This window comes from Scyliorhinus torazame, chromosome 25 (genome assembly GCF_047496885.1).
Source record: "Scyliorhinus torazame isolate Kashiwa2021f chromosome 25, sScyTor2.1, whole genome shotgun sequence".
In the NCBI taxonomy this organism is placed as follows: Eukaryota; Metazoa; Chordata; class Chondrichthyes; order Carcharhiniformes; family Scyliorhinidae; genus Scyliorhinus; species Scyliorhinus torazame.
The window spans coordinates 21,187,727-21,215,118 of NC_092731.1; the positions used below are offsets into that span (position 1 = coordinate 21,187,727).

The 27,392-nt window shown below is 46.9% G+C and overlaps 1 protein-coding gene across 1 annotated transcript; it reads right to left on the reverse strand.

Moving 5' to 3' along the window:
• Positions 1-40: 40 nt before the first annotated feature.
• On the reverse strand, positions 41-27,127 carry tbcb (tubulin folding cofactor B). The gene is made up of 6 exons (XM_072490145.1): positions 26,853-27,127; positions 12,801-12,944; positions 7,224-7,320; positions 2,062-2,253; positions 575-647; positions 41-427 (listed from the first exon to the last, which is right to left on the reverse strand). The coding sequence occupies exons 1-6, from the start codon at positions 26,973-26,975 to the stop codon at positions 310-312; spliced, it is 747 nt and encodes a 248-aa protein (XP_072346246.1). The 5' UTR covers positions 26,976-27,127; the 3' UTR covers positions 41-309.
• Positions 27,128-27,392: the final 265 nt, after the last annotated feature.

The following is a 27,392-nucleotide window of genomic DNA, read 5'->3' on the forward strand; positions in this document are numbered from 1 at the left end:
TTTACATAGAGATGCCAACAGTGACTCAGGTAATGGCTAGTTGTTGAAGCCACTGTACTTTGCAAATTCTATGCCGGTTTGCAAGTAACTAGTGTCAGCTAGTAATTTACGAATATTACTCTTGCAAATATCACAGGCCAAACTCTTATCTGCAGAGCGTGTAAAACAAATAAACAGCAAAGTCCTGATGTTTTCAGGAACTCCAATCGTGTGAATGTGGCTGCAAGAAGGAATCATTGTATTCAGGATCATCAGGACACAAGTCCACAAATAATGTGGCAACAATTCCAAGATGTAGACAATTAGCATTCACATTTCATCATTTAGACCGTAGTCCTCCTCCGGATAATCTCCCACTGTTACGGACTGTGGCTTCACAAATGCACCGTACTTGCACTGACACTGAAAATACCTCTTTCCGTTCACACTGTAGAGGAAAAAACAAAAGCAGTTATCTGACGAGCAAAGAACTCAGACCAATTTGACTATGACAATTTTACATTCAAAATGTTATTTCAGCACAGGTGATTGTCCAATTAGTGGCAACAACTGAATTTCACATCACAGGCTTTACCTTCCATCATGTTTCCCTAAAGGTTCATCATATTTCAGTCCAATCCAGTATCCTGGTTTAAAATCCGTTTGACCTGAAACAGAAAAACTACTGTTTACATTTGAGACAATATGTAAACCCAGGCTGGGCTTGTGAATGTTTATTGTGAATCTGCACTCAGGTGACAGTGAAACGTACAACTGGGACCCACGACGAGGCACAGAATGGGCTCCTGGGTGAAGATGCTGGGCTCCAAATAGGCCCGTGGATCCTGTCTCATGTTCAAAACTGCTCTACTGGAACCAACAACCTGAACACATTTTCTTGAACACTTTTCAGAATACATCTCAGAAGCATGCCACGTGTAAACAGACAAAATAAAGAAGGGCATTGGGGTTAGTATCCAATCGAGGCCATAATGTGTTATAGTTGGTAGACAAATGTTCCCAGTTAAATGCTGTCATGTTGCTCAATATAGTTAGCCAAAATCAATAGTGTGCGATGTAACAGGAACCAAAGCTACTTTAAAGTGTCACAATACCCTGGGCTGATGCGTGGTCAACTTGACTCAGAGTGGCATCACAGGTGAAATTAGATTTTATTTCAAATAATCAAGGTCTTTGGTTGAGCCCCAATCAATTACAGTCGTTAGGTTTATCATTTAAAACACAAGTAACCTTTTATTACGTACAGTATTATAATTAAACAGGAAATCACACACAACACAGAGGGGAAAGAGCTATGGAAAGGAAAATAAAATAATATAAAAGGATAAGGATCTTGGGTGCACTGGGATGACTTCCAGTAAATGTCTTTCTGAAGTTCAGACCTTTGTTTTAATACTACTTCCTTCTAGGCTGGAGATGGTTTTCTCGGGCAAGGTTGTGTGAACCTTTTCTGCAGACCCAGCATCATTTCAGGGAGAGAGCGAGTGTCAGCATCACACTGGAACGAATCACCGACCGCTGCCGGGCAGAACACTGTCCCTGGCCAATCCACCGGTTGCCAGTTAACCAATCAAACCAACTCCCTCCAAAGCTGGTTCCTAAGATCCACTTGATTCAGGAGTCTGGTTTTTCCTCTCCAAAATACAAAACCTGGGTACACACTGTCCCAGCAAGCAAGCTGTTTCAACTTTGAATCTTCTGCTTAATGGCACATCCCTACTATAGCTCCACAAACCAAAATAATAAAAGAAAATAAATGGCAACAAAGGAAATAAACAGGGACTCTTAAAATAGCAATTCCTTTATTGGCAACAGCCCAACCAACAAGGCATTCCCAGTCTAGATGGGCCACAAATACATCGCTCTAATGGGGCTACTAAGATTCTACGTTTCATCTCAATCAACACAAAGGAATCTGTGTAGGGATGAAGTGGCCGGACTGGGGGAGAAAAAGGAGGGGGAAGGGAAATATCGAATGCCTGGCAAAAGGATATGTTACATTTGAAAAAATGTGAAGATCTTTAAATTGTGGACTCTACTGTCAAGTCAGCAGCAACTTACCCACATACATTACTGTGCCACGTTTAATTGGCTGGCCCGAGATTACAACCTCACATCTTGCACCAACTAGAATGGCACCAGCCAAAGTCTTTTCTTCTTGTACCCTCTGCTCAAGTTCGATCTCATTCTTTGCTTTCTGTTCTTCATTATACAAGCCCAGTTTACTGCGTTTCAGGAACAAACGCATCGAATCTAAAATAGAAACCGATTAATTGTTTGGTTATAAACAGCCAGAAGCAATTTCAGCTAACTTCTCTCACCACATTTGTTGGAACACAGTTCAAAAACCTAATATAAAAGCTAACTGAACAAATGCATATGAGGAGCGGAATGAAACTCCCTTACTAATGCCACACACTAAACTTCACTCACCAGCTCTGTGTTTTCTTCAAGGTGCACCCTGTAACTCCCCTTCCCACATAGATAGATCTAAGTTGGAAACCACTACTATTTCCCCTTTACAGGTGTTGATAAATTGAGAGGTTTTTTTAAACCAGAGTGATCATACGATTAAAAATGGAAATTAGAAGCTGGGTAAAATAACTGAGGAAAGCAGGCCAGACTGTTGACTGGTAGTTAATCAGCTAAGGAAACAGTATGATGAGGGTTCATTTTGTCCACATTCCCATTTGCCCAGCAGAGATCAGGCAACACTACTTTAAATCAATATGGAATGCTGCCATCTCACCACTGTGCCTGCTTGGATAGTCATTTAGCCAGACTGGCGCCCATTTTCTCAATCATAAGACATAGGAGCGGAAGTAAGGCCATTCGGCCCATCGAGTCCACTCCACCATTCAATCATGGCTGATTTCAACTCCATTTACCCGCTCTCTCTCCATAGACCTTAATTCCTCGAGAAATCAAGAATTTATCAGCTTCTGTCTTAAAGACACTCAACCTCCCGGCTTCCACCGCCCTCTGTGGCAATGAATTCCACAGACCCACCACTCTCTGGCTGAAGAAAGTTCTCCTCATCTCTGTTCTAAAGTGACTCCCTTTTATTCTCAGGGTGTGCCCCCGGGTCCTAGTCTCCCCTGCTAATGGAAACAACTTCCCTACGTCCACCCTATCTAAGCCATTAGTAAGTTTCTATTAGATCTCCCCTCAATCTCCTAAACTCCAATGAATAGAATCCCAGGATCCTCAGACGTTCATCGTATGTTAGGCTTACCATTCCTGGGATCATCCATGTGAATCTCTGCTGGACCCGCTCCAGTGCCAGTATGTCCTTCCTGAGGTGTGGGGCCCAAAATTGCTCACAGTATTCTAAATGGGGCCTAACTAATGCTTTATAAAGCTTCAGAAGCATATCCCTGCTTTTATATTCCAAGCCTCTTGAGATAAATGACAACATTGCATTTGCTTTCTTATTTACGGACTCAACCTGCAAGTTTACCTTTAGAGAATCCTGGACTAGGACTCCCAAGTCCCTTCAGCATTATGAATTTTGTCACCGTTTAGAAAATAGTCCATGCCTCTATTCTTTTTTCCAAAGTGCAAGACCTCACACTTGCCCACGTTGAATTTCATCAGCCATTTCTTGGACCACTCTCCTAAACTGTCTAAATCTTTCTGCAGCCTCCCCACCTCCTCCATACTACCTGCCCCATCACCTATCTTTGTATCATCGGCAAACTTAGCCAGAATGCCCCCAGTCCCGTCATCTAGATCGTTAATATATAAAGAGAACAGCTGTGGCCCCAAATCTGAACCCTGCGGGACACCACTCGTCACCGGTTGCCATTCCGAAAAGGAACCTTTTATCCCAACTCTCTGCCTTCTGCCTGACAGCCAATCGTCAATCCATGTTAGTACCTTGCCTCGAATACCATGGGCCCTTATTTTACTCAGCAGTCTCCCGTGAGGCACCTTATCAAAGGCCTTTTGGAAGTCAAGATAGATAACATCCATTGGCTCTCCTTGATCTAACCTATTTGTTATCTCTTCAAAGAACTCTAACAGGTTTGTCAGGCACGACCTCCCCTTACTAAATCCATGCTGACTTGTCCTAATCCGACCCTGCACTTCCAAGAATTTAGAAATCTCATCCTTAACAATGGATTCTAGAATCTTGCCAACAACAGAGGTTAGGCTAATTGGCCTATAATTTTCCATCTTTTTCCTTTTTCCCTTCTTGAACAGGGGGGTTACAACAGCGATTTTCCAATCCTCTGGGACTGTCCCTGACTCCAGCGACTTTTGAAAGATCATAACTAACGCCTGCACTATTTCTTCAGCTATCTCCTTTAGAACTCTAGGATGTAGCCCATCTGGGCCCGGAGATTTATTAATTTTTAGACCTCTTAGTTTCTCTAGCACTTTCTCCTTTGTGATGGCTACCATATTCAACTCTGCCCCCTGACTCTCCTGAATTGTTGGGATATTACTCATGTCTTCTACTGTGAAGACTGATGCAAAGTACTTATTTAGTTCCTCAGCTATTTCCTTGTCTCCCATCACTAGATTACCAGCGTCATTTTGGAGCGGCCCAATGTCTACTTTTGCCTCCCGTTTGTTTTTAATGTATTTAAAGAAACTTTTACTATCATTCCTAATTTTACTGGCTAGCCTACCTTCATAATTGACCCTCTTTCCTTATTTCTCTCTTTATTATCCTCTGTTTGTTTTTGTAGCCTTCCCAATCTTCTGACTTCCCACTACTCTTTGCCACATTATAGGCTTTCTCTTTAGCTTTGATGCATTCCCTAACTTCCTTTGTCAGCCATGGCTGCCTAATCCCCCCTCTGATAACCTTTCTTTTCTTTGGGATGAACCTCTGTACTGTGTCCTCAATTACTCCCAGAAACTCCTGCCATTGCTGTTCTACTGTCTTTCCCACTAGGCTTTGCTTCCAGTCGATTTTCGTCAGTTCCTCCCTCATGCCCCTGTAGTTACCTTTATTTAACTGTAACACCTTTACATCTGATTCTACCTTCTTTCTTTCAAATTGGAGATTGAATTCTACCATATTATGATCACTGCCTCCTAAGTGTTCCCTTACTTTAAGATCTTTAATCAAGTCTGGCTCATTACATAATACTAAGTCCAGAATGGCCTGTCCCCTCGTGGGCTCCATCACAAGCTGTTCCAAAAAGCACTCCTGTAAACATTCAATAAATTCCCTTTCCTTAGGTCCACTGGCAGCATTATCTACCCAGTCCACCTGCATATTGAAGTCCCCCATGATCACTGTGACCTTGCCTTTCTGACATGCACTTTCTATTTCACGGTGCATTTTGTGCCCCGGTCCTGACCACTGTTAGGAGGCCTGTACATAACTCCCATTATGGGTTTTTTGCCTTTGTGGTTCCTCAACTCTACCCACAGACTCCACGTCATCTGACTCCATGTCGTTTAGTGCTATTGATTTAATTTCATTCCTAATTAACAAGGTAACCCCACCCCCTCTGCCCACCTCTGTCTTTTCGATAGGTTGTGAATCCCTGGATGTTTAAATGCCAGTCCTGAACCCCCTGCAACCACGTCTGTGATGCCTACCACATCATACCTGCCAGTCACAATCTGGGCCACAAGCTCATCTACCTTGTTCCGTACACTGCGCGCATTTAAATATAGCACCTTTAATTCTCTATTGACTGTCCCTTTTTGTTTTCTTAGTGTGGTGGACCTTGGTTTACTGAGCCTTTCCATACACTGTCATATTTTGTGGGATGGGGACTATCGTAACCTCTCCTGAGTTCTGTCTTTTCGTGCTTTTTTGTATTCTTAAGCAGCTACGCTTCCCACTGATTACTTCACCTCTTGGTTCCCTGACTTTCCCTTCCCCCCCCCCCCCCCAATCTCTAGTTTAAATCCCCTGTTTTTGCATTGCTCTGACCAGGTTGGGAGATTGAAAGGGCCTCCATGAGAATCAGTTCTCAAAGCTTCTCATCACCAATGCAAAAATGACTTAAGAACTGTAAATATCAATTATTGTACAGGACTATTTTGGGGGTTTAGTGAAATGCATTGTTAAAATGAAAGTCATAGCTAAACTTCAGAAGTATTTTTAGCCTTAGCAAAAAATGGTTTGTCAGGAGTGCTTTCACTACCTCAGAGATCAGGAGGATACACCTTTTACACACCATTTTTCTGGTGCATACTCCAATGGTTTAAGGATTCACTGTTCCACGCTATTTGAGAAAATGTGGATTTTCCCCAAGGAATCTGCTTTTTGACGAAAATCCAGGGTAACTATTAGGAAGGTGCCCAAATTGTGGCCATGTCTCTGTAAGATATAATGAATACATATATATGTAGGATTAGAGTATCTTGGGACAATTAAGGTTTTTTTGTTTTCTTCTTTTTTGCCCAATGTTTGGTGACTTTGTATTGCGGCTAGAAACAATGATGTGCTTAAATGTCGCTCATACTCAGGATCAGCTTTCAGGTTTAGTGTGGCAGGGTACACAATTTAGCTGACTATGCCGTTTAACGTTGGCTGAAAATGCAGTTTGCGCAGTTCATATCCGCCTGACAAAATGTCATTACATTGTTAAATGAGACGAGTCCCGAGACAGCAATAGGGAATGGGACAATGGGACAGGTGGACGGGTTGGCATCTGGTGTTTTGTCGTTTTGTCAGTGCTACCTCATTTGTGTGTGTGTGTGTGTGTGTGTGTGTGTGTGTGTGTGGTGGTGGGGGGGGGGGGGGGGGAAAGATTTATTCACAAAAGCTATCCGGATGTAATGAATCATCTAGGTCTATGTAGTTCTTGGGCACTCCTTCACAATTTACAGAAAGTCAGCATCACAGGGATCCCCGAATGGGTAGTGTTTTTTCCAGAAGTCTGCTACTTACAGACAATGCGTGTGACAAAGGTATATTTGAACACAATAAAAAGATCACGTTGCAAACCAGATTTAGTGTTGCATGTGAATTCCTTCACTTCACCTGCAATCCTCTTTCAAAAAAAGTGTCAGCTCAGGTGACTCCTGCATACACAGTGCCTGGTTTAAGAGCATTCTGGCAGCGAGAACCTGGCCACATGAAGTAACTAGTGGTTAAATAAGAAAATCAGAAATGGAACCATAAACTCTCAGCCCATTTTCCAAAAACAATTCTACACGTTATAGAATGCAAGACTGAATCATTCCATGGTTAGAGTATTTTCTTTGAAAAAAGCCAGCACAAGACATTGCTTCCAAAGCCATCTTACCTGATCTCTTATCATAGGCTTCATTGGACATTTCATATTTTATAACGTTAGACACATCCTCAAACTCTCCAATCTTCACCCCACTTTGGTCTATTACCTACAAAACAAATATTAAATAATCACCCTAGGTAAGGAAAATGATAATAACCATTCTGCACTGTGCCAGTGGGTGGAGACAATCTGCTCCAGAAACTCAAACCAAATTCTATCAAGCACTGTTCTTCTGTACAGCACCAAAATAGGATTTCTATCTGAACTTAGTCGAACCTCACCAGCAACCACCTGGTATTTCAGTCATTTGGTGAATCCTTTCGATTTATCAAATGCGGGATTATTAAAACTTTAAAGAGTACTATTAAATTCCCATCTGTCAGCTCAGGAGCAATGAAGTGAAATGAATTCATTCCATTGTGGTGATTTCATACCACCTCAAAGGCTTACGTAACATTCAAAGAAGTTAATCTAATTCATTCTTTCAGATTCCAGGAAGTGGAAAAAAAAGCAATCCAATTTTTTTTTTTTCATCCTTCAACATGAAGGGCGGCGCGGTGGCAAAGTGGTTAGCGCTGCTGCCACACAGCGCCAGGGACCCAGGTTCGATTCCGACCTTGGGTAACTGTGTGGAGTTTACACTTTCTCCCAGTGTCTGTGTGGGTTTCCTCCAGGTGCTCCGGTTTCCTCCCACAGTCAAGATGTGGTTAGGGGGATTGGCCGTAGGTAAGGTGTTCTTTCGGAGGGTCAGTGCAGACTGGAAGGGCCAAATGGCCTCCTTCTGCATTGTAGGGATTCGATTATCAGAAGCTGCATGTTTCAGCACACATTCATGTTATTTTGGTGGTCTTACAGAGAAACATATTCAATCATTCCCCATTCAAAAGAATTTAGGGTGTCTAAGCTGATTTTGTACACAAATTACTAACCTATTCAACAATTTTGTTTTGTATTTCCAGCTTTTTAACTGAACATGTGGTGAAATCAATCAAGTTTTATGCACAATTAGCTATAGTAATTAAAGATTGAGGGGCAGCATGGTGGTGCAGTGGTTAGCCCTGCAGCCTCACGGCGCAGAGGTCCCAGGTTCGATCCCGGCTCTGGGGCACTGTCCGTGTGGAATTTGCACAGTCTCCCCATGTGAGAGTGGATTTCGCTCCCACAACCCAAAGATGTGCAGGGTAGGTGGATTGGCCACGCTAAATTGCCCCTTAATTGGGAAAAATGAATTGGGTACTCTAATTTATATGTTAAAAAAAGATTGCGGAGCAGGAGTGAGAGTGGCCAAAAGTGATGACTTGGTCCAAGGGGCATTTGGATAGGTGGGACAGCGATTTATTTCAGTTCAAAGATATACAGGTTAGGTGGATTGGTCACGCTAAATTGTCCCCTAGTGTTCAAATATTTAGGTGGGGTTACTAGTTATGGGGATAGGGTGGGGGCGTGGGTCTAGATAGGGTGCTCTTTCAGAGGATCGGTGCAGACTCGTGGGCCGAATGGCCTCCTTCTGCACTGTAGGGATTCTATGATTTTCAAATTGGGTCTGGTCAGTAAGGGGCGATAAATGAAAGATTTTAACCTGGATATAGTTTGAAAGAGAAACAGTAAGATAGGATTTACTGAATGCACTCAAATTTCCACAGAATTTCAAACACTGTTTTACGTTGCTGAGGATATTCCAAAAGGCTCCACAGGGCAGCAGCTGTTTCTGAAGTGCTACAAATTGGACACGGGCAGTAATAATTTTGTTTTCAGCCTGCTCCCTCAAAGAGACAGTTTCAGACAAACATGACCGAGACAAACAGTTTAGTTGTTGCTGAAACAAAAGAGAAAGAGACATTTGAAGCTTTGACTTGCATTCATCAGGACACTCTCAAGAGTACAGATATCAGGCAAAAACAACAATTTATTCTGTACGAAAAGAAAGAACTGATTGATTGGTAGAGGTGTTGCCATGGGGAATGCACCAGGTGACTGACAGTTAAGTGCCAAGCATTGTTTGAAATTTAACCAGGCAGTTTGACCGATTGGTCAACGGACCACACTGCAAGCTCAACTGACAAATTAAATTGGTTGGCAGCATAATTCTTAGCACACTGAAAATTAGTGATCGTCAGTCTGGCTCGCAGTATGGTACATTTGTGCGTACTGGAAGCTATATATATTAATACACAGGGCCCTGTTCTTTACAGACAGAAAGAACATGTACCCACATTGTACATGTTTCAGCTAAACAAAGTAAGTGACAGCCATTCACTGACTCATTTCTCAGGGCAATGCCTTGACCAATCCAACTACTTGGTTTAACCCCGAACAAAGTCCTGCACCTGGTACTATTGGAACCTATCCTGTCTCCCAAACCCTGCTTTCTCCTTCAATTCCTCCCAGCTCACAAACCACCCACCCCAGAAACAAATCCCTCACCCTCTCCTTGTCTTTCCACCCCCTGAATGTAACATCCAATTTTGCCAGCTCAAACTATTCCTACAGATTGGGACCCACCTTGACACCGCCCTCAACTTAAAGTACTGACAGAGTTGCCGCCATACTTTTCGAGATTACCACCGGATTCACAGAATATTTTGCTGTCGAAAATGGCAGAGATGCCATCAAAAGGGCCTCCAGACCTGTCCCTCTACATGACCCCAACTCAATCTGGACCCAATTATCTTCCTGATCCTCAAACTACCCCAACACCTTCTCCGCATTGGCCGTCCAGTAATAATACAACAGGTTTGGCACTGCCAACCCCCCCTCTCCCCCATTTGCCTTCCCCTCTGTAGGACCCATCTCCGAATCCAAGCTGTTCTCCCCACCCATATTAAGCCCATTATTATTTTTTTTTAAATTTAGAGTACCCAATTAATTTTTTCCAATTAAAGGGCAATTTAGTGTGGCCAACCTACCTACCCTGCACATCTTTGGGTTGTGGGGGCGAAACCCACGCAGGCAAGGGGAGAATGTACAAACTCCACACAGGCAGTGACCCAGAGCCGGTATCGAACCTGGGTTCTCGGCGTTGTGATGCAGCAGTGCTAACCATTGTGCTGCCCTTGACGCCCATTATGAGCCACTCCATCTCCCGAAAAAAATTGGGTGGCATTGAAGTAAGAACACAATTGGCAGCAAAATGTTAATTTTAATAGATTGAACTCAGCCCGCCAGTGGCAGTGGAAGGCTGTCCCACCTCTGCAAGTCCACTCCAACCTTGCTCCCAAGCTGAAGAGTTCAGTTTACAAAGTCGCGGCCAATTCAGGGCCACCTAAACCCCCAAATAGCGAAAACTGGTCCCCACCCGATGGAATGGCAATGTCCCCAACCCAACACCCCCCCTTAAGAGAGCTAACCACAAAATATTCACTCTTCCCAACATTTAGTTTATAGCCTGAAAAGGAACTGAACCTCTTCAATATACCCAGGATCAATCCCAAACTTCTCCGGAACCGTAAACAAACAGCATCCGCAGCCTCTCTTCCCCCACTCCACTCCCATTTGCTAGCCTCTCCACTCCTCATTGCTAGCAAAGCAGCTCCCAAACAAGGTCCCCTTAACATGTCCCCTCAAACAACAGCTAAAACGTCCCTTCCACCCCCTCCCCAACTGTGCCCAAATCCGAACATGATTCCTAAACCTCTTTCCCCGCCAAGAGAAATAAAAACAAGAGAACACATACCAATCCCCTTTTGCAACCAACTCCCTCCCGCAACAGAACAAAAGTGAAACAGTGAAAAACAGAGCAGCATAACTACATCATACAAACACTCCCCTTCGTACAAACACTCCCCTTCGTACAAACACTCCCCTTCGTACAAACACTCCCCTTCGTACAAACACTCCCCTTCGTACACAGAATCTAAAATAGTCCTAGACACAACCGTCCCAACTTCTTCTCTAGGATGAAGGCCTCTGCTTGCTCCAGCGTATCAAAAAAGTGATCATTTGAATCCATTGTAACCCATAGTTGCGTCGGGTACACCGCCCCACACCTCACCCCATTATAAAATACCGCCTTCGGCCTACTGAAGGCCGCACACCTCTTTGCAAATTCAGTACCAATATCTTGATATATTCAGATCGTAAGCCCGTCCCAGTCAATATTCTGAATCCTTTTAACTCAGTCCAAGACCCTCTCCTTCCTTTGATAATTGTGGATTATCACCGCCCGCAGTGGCTCATTCGGTCTTGGCTTTTGCCTGATCGCCCGACGTGCTCTGACCAATTCTGGAGGGACGAATACCTCATCTTCCCCCACCTGCCAAGAAAAATACTGGTTCGGCTTTTGGCCCTCCGCTCCCACTGGCAGCCCCACCAACCTGAGGTTTAACCGCCATGACCTATTCTCGAGGTCCTCCAATTTGAGTTTCAAGCCTTTTTTACTTTCCGCCACCATCAGCAACTCTGCCTCCATTGAGGCAAACATATCCTCATGCTTCGACAAGGCCCCTCGACCCCTTTTAGGGTCTTGCCTTGTGCCTGCACCACTTTCGAAGTTCGCATCAACTGTTCATGGAACAGGCCCAAAGCCGCTTTAAAAGATTCCTTAATTTCCTGGCCCTGCCGCTCGGGCTGCCTGTCCATTAGTTTATTGACTTTTAAGCTCCTGCACCATTACCACAACCAACGTGTTTAATGTTGTGGCATGACGGCCATCTCCTTCCTTCGATGGGTTTCCCTCCTGAGCCTTTTTAACATTGGGCTTCTTTGACGATGATTTCGACATACCTCCATTAGGAAAGAGTTCACCTACTCAACTCACTGGGCTTGGGCTCAGAAAATCCAGGGGGGGGGGGGGGGGGGGGGGGGGGTGAAATAGGTAAAAAGGATCAAATACAAAGCCACTTTTTGTGTGTCGTCTTTACATGGCGTCACCGTAAGTCCCTTCTTGTAAGTGTCATGATTAGTGCAAGACTAAAAGTTCCGATGTATCTCTTCTCAGCAATACATCAAACAACAATTTAGTGGGTTTTGGTAGGATAATAATGATGCAAATAACAGTAGTTTCCTGAACAACTTCAAATAGAGCCAGGGTTATGAAAAGACATAAATTTGTTATTACTCTAACATCACATCCAAAAGAAGAACAGGCACAAGTGTGGAGAATTAGATTAATTCTGCTTTCACGTACCAGCCTAGATGGTGTTCAAAGGCTGGAATTAGAGAAAACAACAACACTACCACCTGAAAATTCCCCTTCAAGCCACTCACTGGAACTATAATCACCTTTCCTTCACTGCCGCTGGGTCAAAATCCTGGATTCTCTGCCTGACAGCACTATGGGTGTACCTACAGATGGACTGCAGCAGTTCAATAAGCCAGCTCACCACTACCCTTCTCAAGGGGCAATTAGGGATGGCCAACCAATGTTGGCCTGGCCAGCAACACCCACATACAATAAATGAATTTTTAAAATAGATGATAATGTGGGCAACAAGGAAGATTGAAAAGGCACTTGATGGGATCAAGGACAATTAAAACGAAAGGAATATGAAAAAGTAGATTTTTTTTAAAAAGGTCCTTTTATTGGACTCATTGAGGTTCACATTCAATGAGCTTTACTGAAGATAGGTGTGACTGTGCTATACTCACATGTATTCGGCAGCGATCATCAATTGGATAGGAACCCAGCAATGCATCATCTTGGTTCAGCAAGCCAATGAATTTGTCATCTGGACTGAAGAGCTGCAGCTCCATGCAGGTGGCTGGAGAGCCCACAATCAGCTCCAATTTGCACTGTTGTAAACAAAGAACAGCAAGGTTTTAAAAACAGGTTCCTCACAACATATTGAGGATTTAACAGAAACTGGATATCCATAGCAGTGGGGTTATATGCCTTAAAACTAATTCTTAACTACTCTCTTCATTGCATCATTCGTGCCAATTTTCCCTGTTACCTTTTTGCAGTGTGCATGGTACCTTTCAATTTTGAATAACACATGCATTATCTTGAATGGAACAACTTGTGAGCAGCTTGCATGGTACCTTCTGGACTGTTGCACATGCACACACCTCACAGAGCACATGAGAACAGCCAGCACCTCGAGCCTGTTCTGTGACCCAACTCCACAGAGGTTATTATGCTTTCGGCAGCCTTGTGTTGAAAATATATGACTGCCTGTCCAACACCCACCACTCTCTTTCATTGAGCGTTGCGTCATCTGATCCAATGTCTCCCCATGTGGCTCAGTCATACTGTGTTTCATAATGCTCCGGTGAAATGTCCTGGGATGTTTTACGACATTAAGGGTGAACACAAGTTAAAATTGTTGTGGATTCCACAGCAAGAGAGTAACCAACGACTTTCCGAAACAATGGGTGTGAAGGAATGTGCAGGTTCTATGGCAGGCTCGCAAAACATACAGATCCTGGGAAAGCAAAGCTCACAAATTAGCACCTAACTTGTGCAAGCATTCTTTTTTCCCCCCAGAAAAATACTTGTGAAAACATTAGGCTTAAAGGCCAACATTAAAATAAACTTTATTTTTCCACATCTTGAGTAAATATAGTTTAAAAGTGCAAAGACAGAACATCCAGATATCATCAATACCCTCTGTTCTATTCCCAAACCGGAGTAATTTATGTATTAGAGGGAACTTTTGCTATGTGCAATCTGTTGCAGTGCAGTGTGTTCCAGACTGCAGTGTGGCTGTGCACCTTACAGGAGACAATAATCCCAACAGCACATTTCTAATTCTGTATATTTAGCTCTCAATTAATACCAAATTACATCCATCGAGCAGGATTTTTGCTTCAACACTAAAGCTAAGGAGGGAGAAGCAAAAGAAAGACATCCATTTATATTGTGCTTCTCAGGACTACGAGTCATCTCAAAGTGCTTTACATCCAATGAAGTACTTTTGAGCCCCTGTTGTAATGTAGGAAGCGATCAATTAGTTCTTTGATTCTGCCATATTATCCTGGTTGAATGTCCTTCTCGACTCCAATCTTTACCTTTACCAAAAGTATTCATTTCAAAATGTTGACCTGTCCCACCAGATGGCCATATCTTTTGTCAGTGCCCAATACCAAATATCTGCCAGATTCTAGTCCGAGGACAGGATAACCCTGTGCTGCAGTGCACAGAACTGCACACAGCTGAGATCCTGAGGCGAGTTGGATGGAAAGGATGTTTCTTCTTCTGGCAGAATATAAAACTCGGGGTCACTGATTCAAAATAGGGACAGAGATTTTTGGAATTCTCTTCCTCAAAAGCTGGTTGAGGCAGAGTCCTTGAATATCGTTAAGCCAGAGGTAGATAGATTCTTAATAAACAAGGGGGTGAAAGGTTTATAGGGGGTAGGCAGGAATGTAAAGTTGAGGGTAAAATCAGATCAGCCATGATCAAATTGAATGGCGGACAAGGCCTGATGGGGTCAATGGCCTACCCTTGCTCCTAATTTGTATGTTAATATGTATGCTTGCTTTCACAGTGGCTGCAGGTCAGTGCTTCATCCTTCTAATTTTCCCCAAATAAATTGGTGTTCTACTGATTTGAGGCAGATATTTAGAATGGCACGTCTGTAACGTTTCTTTGAGAAACCAGTTGAGACAGGGTATATTGATCGGCACATAATCTGAACTTTCCAATGCTGACATCATATACATAAAGTGGAAAAATGGTCCCATATCATAATGTTTGCCTCACCCTGATGCATACAAAAGCTTTCCTTTAAGCAAAGAGAAAGTTTAGTTTGCTTTTAGCTGTGAATAAAGACAGCCAAACAAATTACAGAAATCATGTTGGGTGGCAGTGGTCAGCACTGCTGCTTCACAGCGCAAGGAACCCGGGTTCAATTATGGCCTTGGGCGATTGTCAGTGGTTAGCACAGTTGCTTCACAGCTTCAGGGTACCAGGTTCGATTCCCGGCTTGGGTCACTGTCTGCGCGGAGTCTGCACGTTCTCCCCGTGTCTGCGTGGGTTTCCTCCCAAAGTCCAAAGATGTGCAGGTTAGATGGATTTGCAGTGCTAAATTGACTTTTAGTGTCCAAGGATGTGCAGGTCAGGTGAGGTTGCGGGGATTGAGCAGGGGAATGGGATACTCTTTCAGAGGGTCAGTGCAGACTCGACAGGCCGAATGGCCTCCTTCTGCACTGTAGGGATTCTATGATAAGCTGCATATAGCCAGTTACTAAAGATTCTGTAGCACCTACTGGCTCTAGCTGCCTGCTGGATGTGACTAACTAATGGTGGTCCCTCAGAGCGAGGAGGGTGCATGCCGTGGAATCTCAAGAGTAGAGAGAGGGAGGGAGGGAGAGAAGAGGGGGAGAAAGGTAGAGGCTATGAGATGAGGTGAAGTCAGTACAAGAAGTCAGTACAAGATAAAGGAGACGGAAAAGGTTGATAGAAAACATTCAGGTGAAAAACAAATCCAAAATCCACATTTCTCAATCAGTCAGTCATTAGTCCAGGGCTTCACAATCTGTGCATCATGATCCTGAGCGGGGCCAGATTTTGCTGCCGTGAATTCCAAGGCTGAGCTCGGACTGATTTTTGACAGTTGTGAGGTCCCTTCAAATACGAACAAACAAATTAGGAGCAGGTCCTTTGGGCCCTTTGAGCTTGCTCCACCATTCAATATCATGATCTATCTGATTGTGGTCTGAAATCCATATTCTGCCCAACCCTGGTAACCGTGGACCCCTTTTGAGTCCATAATCTATCTACCTCTGCCTTAAAAACACTCAATGGCCCTGCCACTCCGGGAATGAACACCATCATCCCCAGGGGTTATGTTTGGGAAGCACTCAGTCAGTTGAAAGAGTGGACGTGGAGAGGATGTTTCCACTTGTAGTAAAACTAGAACCAGAGGACACAATCTCGGACTGAAGAGACAATGCTTTAAAATAGAGATGAGGAGGAATTTCTTCAGCCAGAGGGTGGTGAATCTGTGGGTCTTTGCCGCAAAAGGCTGTGGAGACCAAATCACTCAGTGTCTTTAAGACAGAGATAGATAGGTTCTTGATTAATTTTTTAAAAATATATGTTTTATTGAAATGTTTTCGATCAAAATTTTTTCCCTTTACAGATCAAACATAACAGTAAAGAAAGTTTAACAATAAACAAATGGCTAATCAACATGGTAATCTAATCGTTCAACATAAACTAAAACTTCCACCCCCCCCCCTCCCCCCTGGGTTGCTGCTGCTGGTCATCTGTCTTCCCTCTAACGTTCCCCTAGGTAGTCGAGGAATGGCTGCCACCGCCTGGTGAACCCTTGAGCTGATCCTCTCAGGGCAAACTTTATCCGCTCCAGTTTTATGAACCCCGCCATATCGTTTACCCAGGCCTCCAGTCCGGGGGGTTTCGCCTCCTTCCACATGAGTAGAATCCTACGCCGGGCTACTAGGGACGCAAAGGCCACAACATCGGCCTCTTTCGCCTCCTGCACTCCCGGCTCATCCGCAACTCCAAATAGAGCTAGCCCCCAGCCTGGTTTGACCCGGGCCTTCACCACCTTAGAAATCACTCCCGTCACTCCCTTCCAATACCCCTCCAGTGCCGGGCACGACCAAAACATATGTGCGTGGTTTGCCGGGCTTCCGCCGCACCTCCCACACTTGTCCTCCACTCCAAAGAACCTGCTCAGTCTTGCTCCCGTTATGTGTGCTCTATGTAGCACCTTGAATTGAATCAGGCTAAGCCTGGCGCACGAGGAAGAGGAATTTACCCTGCTTAGGGCATCAGCCCACATACCCTCCTCTATCTCCTCCCCTAGCTCTTCTTCCCACTTTCCTTTTAATTCGCCCACCAACTCCTCCCCCTCTTCCCTCATCTCTCGGTATATCTCTGACACCTTGCCCTCTCCGACCCACACCCCCGAAAGCACTCTGTCCTGAATCCCCTGTACCGGGAGCAGCGGAAATTCCCTCACCTGTTGTCTTGTGAACGCCCTCACCTGCATATATCTAAGGAAGTTTCCCCGGGGCAACTTATACTTTTCCTCCAATGCTCCCAAGCTCGCAAACGTCCCATCTATAAATAAATCTCCCACCCTCCTAATTCCCAACTGGTGCCAGCTCTGAAATCCTCCATCCATTCTTCCTGGGGCAAACCTATGGTTGTTCCTGACTGGGGACCCCACCAGGGCTCCCCGCACACCTCTCTGTCACCTCCATTGTCCCCAGATATTCAATGTTGCCGCCACCACCGGGTTCGTGGTAAACTTTTTTGGTGAGAGCAGTAGCGGCGCCGTCACCAGCGCCTCTAAGCTCGTCCCTTTACAGGACTTTCTCTCCAGTCTTTTCCACGCCGCTCCCTCTATCATCCATTTACGAATCATCGCCACATTGGCGGCCCAATAGTAGTCACCCAAATTCGGTAGCGCCAGTCCTCCTCTGTCCCTGCTACGTTGTAGGAACCCCCTCCTTACCCTCGGGACTTTCCCTGCCCACACGAAGCTCGTGATGCTCCTGTCTATTTTTTAAAAAAAGGTCTTAGTGATTAGTATAGGGAGACATTGAAATACAAATAAGAACCTCGGGAGGACCATCATCTTAATTGCCTGCACTCTGCCCGCCAACGACAGAGGCTGCATGTCCCACCTCTTGAAGTCCTCCTCCATTTGTTCTACCAATCGTGTCAGATTAAGTCTGTGCAAGGTTCCCCAGCTCCTAGCGATCTGAATCCCCAGGTATCGGAAGTTTCTTTCCACTTTCCTTAGAGGCAGGCCTTCTATCTCTCTACTCTGGTCCCCTGGGTGTATCACGAATAGTTCACTCTTCCCCATGTTAAGCCTATATCCCGAGAAATCTCCGAACTCCCGCAACATCCGCATAACCTCTATCATCCCCCCCGCTGGGTCCGACACATACAACAGTAGGTTATCCGCGTATAGCGAGACTCAGTGTTCTTCTCCCCCTCTAATCATCCCTCTCCATTTCCTGGAGTCTCTCAACGCCATGGCCAGAGGTTCAATTGCCAACGCGAACAACAGTGGAGATAGTGGGCATCCCTGTCTTGTTCCCCTATATAATCGGAAATACTCCGATCTTTGCCGACACGTGACTACACTTGCCGTTGGGGCCCCATAAAGAAGTTTGACCCAGCTAATAAACCCGTTCCCGAACCCAAACCTCCTTAACACCTCCCATAAATACTCCCACTCCACCCTATCAAACGCCTTCTCTGCATCCATTGCCGCCACTATCTCTGCCTCTCCCTCCACTGGGGGCATCATTATTACCCCTAATAGTCGTCGCACGTTGACATTCAGTTGTCTCCCCTTTACGAACCCTGTCTGGTCTTCATGCACCACCCCCGGGACACAGTCCTCTATCCTCGATGCCAGTACCATTGCCAGCAATTTGGCGTCCACATTCAATAATGAAATAGGTCTATAGGACCCGCACTGCAACGGATCTTTATCCCTCTTCAGAATTAGCGATATCGTCGCCTCCGACATTGTCGGGGGTAAAGTCCCTCCTTCCCTGGCCTCATTGAAAGTCCTCACCAACAACGGGGCCAACAAGTCCACGTATTTTCTATAAAATTCCACCGGGAACCCGTCTGGTCCCGGAGCCTTCCCTGCTTGCATGTTCCCCAGCCCCTTAATAACCTCGTCCATCCCAATCGGTGCCCCCAGGCCTTCCACCTCCTGCTGCTCCACCCTCGGGAACCTCAATTGATCCAGGAACTGCCGCATCCCCTCCTCTCCCTCTGGGGGTTGGGACCTATACAGTCCCTCATAAAAGGTCTTGAACACCTCGTTTATCTTCCCTGCTCTTCGCACCGTGGCTCCCTTTTCGTCTCTAATTCCCCCTATCTCCCTCGCCGCTGTCCTCTTTCGTAACTGATGAGCCAGCAGGCGACTAGTCTTTTCCCCATATTCATACCTCCTCCCCTGTGCCTTCCTCCACAGCACCTCCACCTTTCTGGTGGTCAGGAGGTCAAACTCCGTCTGGCGTCGTCTCCTCTCCCTGTACAGTCCCTCCTCCGGGGTCTCTGCAAATTCCCTATCCACCCTTAAAATCTCCCCCAGTAATCTTTCCCTTTCCTTGGCCTCTGTTTTCCCTTTGTGGGCCCCAATGGAGATCAGCTCTCCTCTGACCACCGCTTTTAGTGCTTCCCATACCACTCCCACACGGACCTCCCCGTCGTCATTGACCTCCAGGTATCTCACAATACACCCCCGCACTCTTCCACACACTGCCTCGTCCGCCATCAATCCCGCATCTAATCGCCAGAGTGCTCTCTGCTCCCTTTCCTCTCCTAGTTCCAGGTCCACCCAGTGTGGGGCATGGTCCGAAACCGCTATGGCTGAATACTCAGCTTCTTCCACCCTTGAGATCAACGACCTTCCCAGAACAAAAAAATCTATCCGGGAGTACACTTTATGGACATGGGAGAAGAAGGAGAACTCCCTGGCCCTCGGTCTAAGAAATCGCCATGGATCCACTCCCCCCATTTGGTCCATAAACCCCTTGAGCTGCCAGCCTTCTTCCGGTCTTTGATCTGGATCTATCTAGCCCTGGGTCCAGCACGGTATTGAAGTCCCCTCCCAATATCAAGTTTCCTACCTCCAGGTCCGGTATACGACCCAGCATTAGTCTCATAAATCCCGCATCGTCCCAATTCGGGGCATATACATTAACCAACACGACCTCCATTCCCTCCAGCCTGCCACTCACCATGACATATCTACCCCCGCTATCTGCTACGATGTTCTTTGCTTCAAATGCTACCCGTCTCCCACCAATATGGCCACCCCTCTATTCTTTGCATCTAGTCCTGAGTGGAACACCTGTCCCACCCATCCTTTCCTTAACCTAACTTGGTCCGCCACCTTCAGGTGCGTCTCTTGGAGCATAGCCACGTCTGCCCTTAGTCCTTTCAAGTGCGCGAGCACTCGGGCCCTTTTAATCAGTCCGTTCAGGCCTCTCACGTTCCACGTGATCAGCCTCACTAGGGGGCTACCTGCCCCCCTCCCGTGTCGACTAGCCATCACCTTCTCTAGGCCAGTCCCATATCCCGCCTCCGCGCTCCCACTCGCTCCCCAGGCGTCGCATTCCATCCCCGTCCACCCACTCTTTAGCCATTTCCTTTTTGATTTCCGCAGCAGCAACCCAGTTGTCCCCCCCCCCGCTAGATCCCTTTCTAGCGTGATTACTTCCGCAAGTCAGCTGACTTCAACTGACCCCGGCTACTCCTGCTCACTCCTTGACCCCCCCCGTGTGGGGAACTCCCATCCGCCTTGCGCCTGTCTTCCCGCCATAATCTTTCTGGCGTGGGAACATCCCTTTATCTGACCCGCCTCTTGTGGCGCAGCTCCCTTTCCTCTCCCCCTCCCATTCCTCATTCTCCGCCTATGTCCCTTCTTTCCCCCCTCACCGGCGCCCACATTTCCTAGTATCTCCCCCATCCCAATTTACTTCTCTATTTACATCAACAATAACAATAACATTCCCTACAGTATCAGTCCCTCAGTTCCGATCCAATTTCTCCTCTTTAATAAAGGTCCATGCTTCTTCCGCCGTATCGAAATAATGGTGTCTCTCCTGGTACGTGACCCATAGTCGTGTCGGCTGCAGCATCCCGAACTTCACCTTCTTTTTGTGTAACGCCTCCTTGGCTCGGTTAAAACTCGCCCTCCTTCTCGCCACCTCCGCACTCCAATCCTGGTACACCCGTACAACTGCATTCTCCCATCTGCTACTCCGCACCTTTTTAGCCCATCTCAGGACCTCTTCTCTATCTTTAAGGCGGTGAAATCGCACGATTGTCGCCCTGGGTGGTTCTCCCGCTTTTGGTCTTCTCGCCAGGATCCGATGTGCCCACTCCACCTCCAAGGGGCCCGCAGGGGCCTCAGCTCCCATCAATGAGCTTAGCATCGTACTTACATAAGCTCCACAGTCCGCTCCTTCCACTCCCTCAGGGAGACCCAGTATCCGAAGGCTCTTCCTTCGCGCTCTGTTTTCTAGGGCCTCAATCCTCTCAATACACTTTTTATGGAGTGCCTCGTGCGTCTGTGTTTTGACCGCCAGGCCCAGGATCTCGTCCTCATTATCCGTCACCTTCTGCTCCACCACGCGAAGCTCTGTCTCCTGGGTCCTTTGTGCCTCCTTGAGCCCCTCAATTGCCTGTAGCATCGGGGTCAGCACCTCCCTCTTTAGTAGCTCCACACACCGTCTCAGAAATTCGTCTTGCTCGGGGCCCCCATGTCGCCTGGGCTTTCTCCGCCGCCATCTTGTGTCTTCTCCCTTTCTGTCCCTTTCGTCGACGATTCCTCGCGCTGCAGCAGCCGCCGCCGATATTTTCCTCTTTCGTTGGGGGGGGGGGGGGGGGGGGGGGGGACCTCCCTATTCACTCACCCCACACCGGGTTGCGTCGCCCAAAAATTTCCCGTTGGGGCTCTTAAAAGAGCCCGAAGGTCCGTCGGAGCTGGAGCCGCCGAAACGTGCGGCTAGCAGGGCATCGCCGCAACCGGAAGTCCCCGGTTCTTGATTAATAAGGGGATCAAGGGCAGCACGGTAGCACAGTGATTAGCACTGCTGTCTCACGGCGCCGACGTCCCAGGTTCAATCCCGGCTCTGGGTCACTGTCCGTGTGGAGCTTGCACATTCTCCCCGTGTTTGCGTGGGTTACGCTCCCCACAACCCAAAGATGTGCAGGGTAGGTGGATTGACGACGTTAAATTGCCCCTTAATGGGAAAAAATGAATCGGGTGCTCTAAAAAAATTTTTTAAATAAGGGATCAGGAGTTATGGGGAGAAGGCAGGAGAATGGGGATGAGAAAAATACTAGCCACGATTGAATGGCCATAAGACATAGGAGCGGAAGTAAGGCCATTCGGCCATCGAGTCCACTCCACCATTCAATCATGGCTGATTTCAACTCCATTTACCCGCTCTCTCTCCATAGCCCTTAATTCCTTGAGAAATCAAGAATTTATCAACTTCTGCCTTAAAGACACTCAACGTCCCGGCCTCCACCGCCCTCTGTGGCAATGAATTCCACAGATCCACCACTCTCTGGCTGAAGAAATTTCTCCTCATCTCTGTTCTGAAGTGACTCCCTTTTATTCTAAGGCTGTGCCCCCGGGTCCTAGTCTCCCCTGCTAATGGAAACAACTTCCCTACGTCCACCCTATCTAAGCCATTCATTATCTTGTAAGTTTCTATTGGATCTCCCCTCAACCTCCTAAACTCCAATGAATATAATCCCAGGATCCTCAGACGTTCATCGTATGTTAGGCCTACCATTCCTGGGATCATCCGTGTGAATCTCCGCTGGACCCGCTCCAGTGCCAGTATGTCCGTCCTGAGGTGTGGGGCCCAAAATTGCTCACAGTATTCTAAATGGGGCCTAACTAGTGCTTTATAAAGCTTCAGAAGTACATTCCTGCTTTCATATTCCAAGCCTCGAGATAAATGACAACATTGCATTTGCTTTCTTAATTACGGACTCAACCTGCAAGTTTACCTTTAGAGAATCCTGGACTAGGACTCCCAATCCCTTTGCACTTCAGCATTATGAATTTTGTCACCGTTTAGAAAATAGTCCATGCCTCTATTCTTTTTTCCAAAGTGCAAGACCTCGCACTTGCCCACGGTGAATTTCATCGGCCATTTCTTGGACCACTCTCCTAAACTGTCTAAATCTTTCTGCAGCCTCCCCAGCTCCTCTACTACCTGCCCCTCCACCTATCTTTGTATCATCAGCAAACTTAGCCAGAATGCCCCCAATCCCGTCATCTAGATCGTTAATATACAAAGAGAACAGCTGTGGCCCCAACACTGAACCCTGCGGGGCCACCATTCGTCACGGGTTGCCATTCCGAAAAAGAACCTTTTATCCCAACTCTCTGCCTTCTGCCTGACAGCCAATCGTCAATCCATGTTAGTACTGAAGTAGGCCATTTTCCAAGATCATATTTTTATCTCATCTCATCAAACATTCTTCATTCATTGGACTGTTTTATTGGACTGATTGGCACCGTTTATAATGTGCCCACAATGCAGAAGGGGACACCCGGATGGACATTTGTTTAAATCCCCTTCTGCACAGCTGAGAGACCTTTAATTCGAAATTGATGGAAGACCCTTGTTCTGCCCAGCAACAGCACGAGGCTGCATCTTAAAACGGCCCCATGGCCAGGAGATCGGGATATCTGCGAGTCAAGACCCTGGCAGTGGGATATATGGCACAACTGTATTACAAAGACTTATGAAAGAATGAAATAGTATATAAATAAAATGGCCAAGGCAGGCAAAGAAACCAGAATAGAAGGAATAAAAGAAATGCATAGATTAGATTGGCGTCCCCTACACACACAGGACAAAGATGACATTAACACCTCATCTAGCAAACACAGAAACAAAAGCATAGCACAGCCACAGACATCGGAGGTCGATTTAGTTAAGGAGACACATCAGGGAGATAATGGAAAACACATTAGAAAAGTGAGGAACACCGGAGCGAGCACAGATAATCACATCAACATGGACACACACCATACAGATGCAAATTCACAAGGGACACCGGAGCGAGCACAGATAATCTCATCAACACATACACACACCATACAGATGCAAATTGACAAAGTCTACCAGGGAGCTTCCTGGCCGAATAGGATGCATATTCTCAGTTTAAACCTGTCTGAGAGATCTAAATCAAAACTACCCGCCAGTTTTTAACTATTATGTATGAGCAAATGTTCCCGCTCGAATTTGGATTCCTATAAAAATCCAGAGCGAATGTGTAATTGTCGAGATCAACGTGGGCCAAGCCACTGTTTGAGCTGGCTGCGTGGGTCTCCCTGAAGGCTTCAGTAATTGTACAATAAGGAACAACGCTTTGAACCTTGCCTTGAGACTCGGCCTCTTGAATGCACTGGTACAAGGGATTTTTCCCTACAACAGTACCTTGCCTCGAATACCATGGGCCCTTATTTTACTCAGCAGTCTTCCGTGAGGCACCTTATCAAAGGCCTTTTGGAAGTCAAGATAGATAACATCCATTGGCTCTCCTTGATCTAACCTATTTGTTATCTCTTCAAAGAACTCTAACAGGTTTGTCAGGCACGACCTCCCCTTACTAAATCCATGCTGACTTGTCCTAATCCGACCCTGCACTTCCAAGAATTTAGAAATCTCATCCTTAACAATGGATTCTAGAATCTTGCCAACAACCGAGGTTAGGCTAATTGGCCTATAATTTTCCATCTTTTTCCTTTTTCCCTTCTTGAACAGGGGGTTACAACAGTGATTTTCCAATCCTCTGGGACTTTCCCTGACTCCAGTGACTTTTGAAAGATCATAACTAACGCCTGCACTATTTCTTCAGCTATCTCCTTTAGAACTCTAGGATGTAGCCCATCTGGGCCCGGAGATTTATCAATTTTTAGACCTTAGTTTCTCTAGCACTTTCTCCTTTGTGATGGCTACCATATTCAACTCTGCCCCCTGACTCTCCTGAATTGTTGGGATATTACTCATGTCTTCTACTGTGAAGACTGACGCAAAGTACTTATTTAGTTCCTCAGCTATTTCCTTGTCTCCCATCACTAGATTACCAGCGTAATTTTGGAGCGGCCCAATGTCTACTTTTGCCTCCCGTTTGTTTTTAATGTATTTAAAGAAACTTTTACTATCATTCCTAATGTTACTGGCTAGCCTACCTTCATATTTGATCCTTTCTTTCCTTATTTCTCTCTTTGTTATCCTCTGTTTGTTTTTGTAGCCTTCCCAATCTTCTGACTTCCCACTACTCTTTGCCACATTATAGGCTTTCTCTTTTGCTTTGATGCATTCCCTGACTTCCTTTGTCAGCCATGGCTGCCTAATCCCCCCTCTGATAACCTTTCTTTTCTTTGGGATGAACCTCTGTACTGTGTCCTCAATTACTCCCAGAAACTCCTGCCATTGCTGTTCTACTCTGTAGTTACCTTTATTTAACTGTAACACCTTTACATCTGATTCTACCTTCTTTCTTTCAAATTGCAGACTGAATTCTACCATATTATGATCACTGCCTCCTAAGTGTTCCCTTACTTTAAGATCTTTTATCAAGTCTGGCTCATTACATAATACTAAGTCCAGAATGGCCTGTTCCCTCGTGGGCTCCATCACAAGCTGTTCCAAAAAGCCCTCCTGTAAACATTCAATGAATGAAACATTATTTACCCAGTCCACCTGCATGTTGAAGTCCCCCATGATCACTGTGACCTTGCCTTTCTGACATGCCCTTTCTATTTTGTGGTGCATTTTGTGCCCCAGGTGCTGACCACTGTTAGGAGGCCTATACATAACTCCCATTATGCTTTTTTTGCCTTTGTGGTTCCTCAACTCTACCCACACAGACTCCACATCATCTGACCCTATGGCGGAGCAGACTTGATGGCTGAGTGGACAAACTCTGCTCCTACATCTTATGGTTAGTCGGTGGTCAATATGGGGGGGGGGGGGGGGGTTGCACACCTTCTTGAGGTTTCCTTTTACTCCTGAATGTGTCCAGAGCACATTCTTCTCTGCTTTTGAGGTCAAAGCAAACCCACAGTAGCACAGTGGTTAGCACTATGGTGTCACAATGCAGGGTCCCAGGTTCGATTCCCGGCTCGGGTCACTGTCTGTGCGGAGTCTGCACGTTCTCCCTGTGTCTGCATGGGTGTCCTCTGGGTGCTCCAGTTTCCTCCCACAAGTCCCGAAAGACGTGGTATTAGGTAATTTGGACATTCTGAATTCTCCCAAACAGGCACCGGAATGTGGTGACTAGGGGCTTTTCACAGTAACTTCATAGCCAACTTGTGACAAAGATTACTGTAAGCTTACTTGTGACAATAAAGATTATTATTATTCAAAAATAGGCTTTCGGGGTATCTTTGAAATGTTTCCACTGGCCGCCCAGTGATCTATGGCAAGCTGCCATGAGGTTGGAGGTAGAGAGCGCATTTGGGAAGGTGTGATTTTGGTGATTGGATACCTGGCACCACACCCCGAGCTGGGCGGCACAGCAGTGCAGTGGTTATCACTGTTGCTTCCCAGCTCCAGCTTTGATTCCCAGTTTGGGTCACGGTCTGTGCAAAGTCCGCACGTTCTCCCGGTGTCAGCGTGTGTTTTCTCCGGGTGCTCCGGGTTTCCTCCCACAGTCCAAAGATGTGCAAGTTAGGTAGATTGGCTATGCTAACTTGCCCTCTCAGACACCAAAAAGGTTAGGTGGGGTTACTGGGATACGGTGGAGGTGTGAGCTTAGGTAGGGTGCTCTTTCCAAGGGCTGGTGCAGACGATGGGCCTAAAGGCCTCCTTCTGGACGATAAAGTCTTTGATTCAATGGCACTTGACACATCTGTCAAGGCAAGGAGCGCATGTGCGACCTTAAACCCCGCCTATCACAATCTGATCCCGACGCCCCACTCCCGTTATGACCCCGCCCACCATAAATTAACCCGGCCCCGAGTCGGCGCAGGCCCGGGAGGCAGTGTCCACGCGTTGACTCCGCCCACTCCCTACGTACCCCGCCCCGAATGCCTCGTCCCGCCCTCATTTCCCCCGCGGACCCCGCCCTTGAACAATCAGCCCCGCCTCCAGATGGCCCGGCCCCGCCCCCGCCTGGCTCGGCCGCGGACACTCGGCCCGGCCCCGCAGCCGCCGCCTGGGAGGGTTTAAATTTCGCGGATGGCAGATCCCCCAGGCCCGCCGGTGACTCACTTTCAGCTCGGACACGGTGACGCCGCGGTTGAATCTTTTCTCCGACACAAAGGACGAAAGCGAGCTGCTGATTCGCACCTCGACCGCCGGCGCCGACACCACCCGGTATGAGCCCTCCTCCATCCCGGCCACAGAGTCCGGTCCTCACCGCCCTCCCACCTCCGAATAGCGGCTGGCCCGCGCCTGGCGACTCCTCAGTCCCGGTGCCGCCGGTTTGAATCTCGGGGCCGTTTGGCTCTCGCGCGGCGCCGCTTCCAGAATCTTCCAGCGGCTGCCTCCGGGCCAACGCTGATTGGATAGACGGGAGGCCACGCCCCATTCTCAACATCCAATCAGCACGGGGAGAGGGGAGGGGGTCAGTGAGGGCAGGGGGAGAGGGGAGGGGAGGGGGTCAGTGAGGGCAGGGGGAGGGGGGTCAGTGAGGGCAGGGGGAGGGGGGGTCAGTGAGGGCAGGGGGAGGGGGGTCAGTGAGGGCCGGGGGAGGGGGGTCAGTGAGGGCAGGGGGAGGGGGGTCAGTGAGGGCAGGGGGAGGGGGGTCAG

Excerpts from the sequence above, each read along its gene's own strand:
- tbcb (XM_072490145.1), bottom strand. The coding sequence starts at position 26,975 with ATGGAGGAGGGCTCATACCGGGTGGTGTCGGCGCCGGCGGTCGAGGTG. Across the intron at positions 12,945-26,852 it reads TCACCGTGTCCGAGCTGAAA|TGCAAATTGGAGCTGATTGT; the intron begins GTGAGTCACCGG and ends TGTTTACAACAG. Across the intron at positions 7,321-12,800 it reads ATGATCGCTGCCGAATACAT|GTAATAGACCAAAGTGGGGT; the intron begins GTGAGTATAGCA and ends TTTGTTTTGTAG.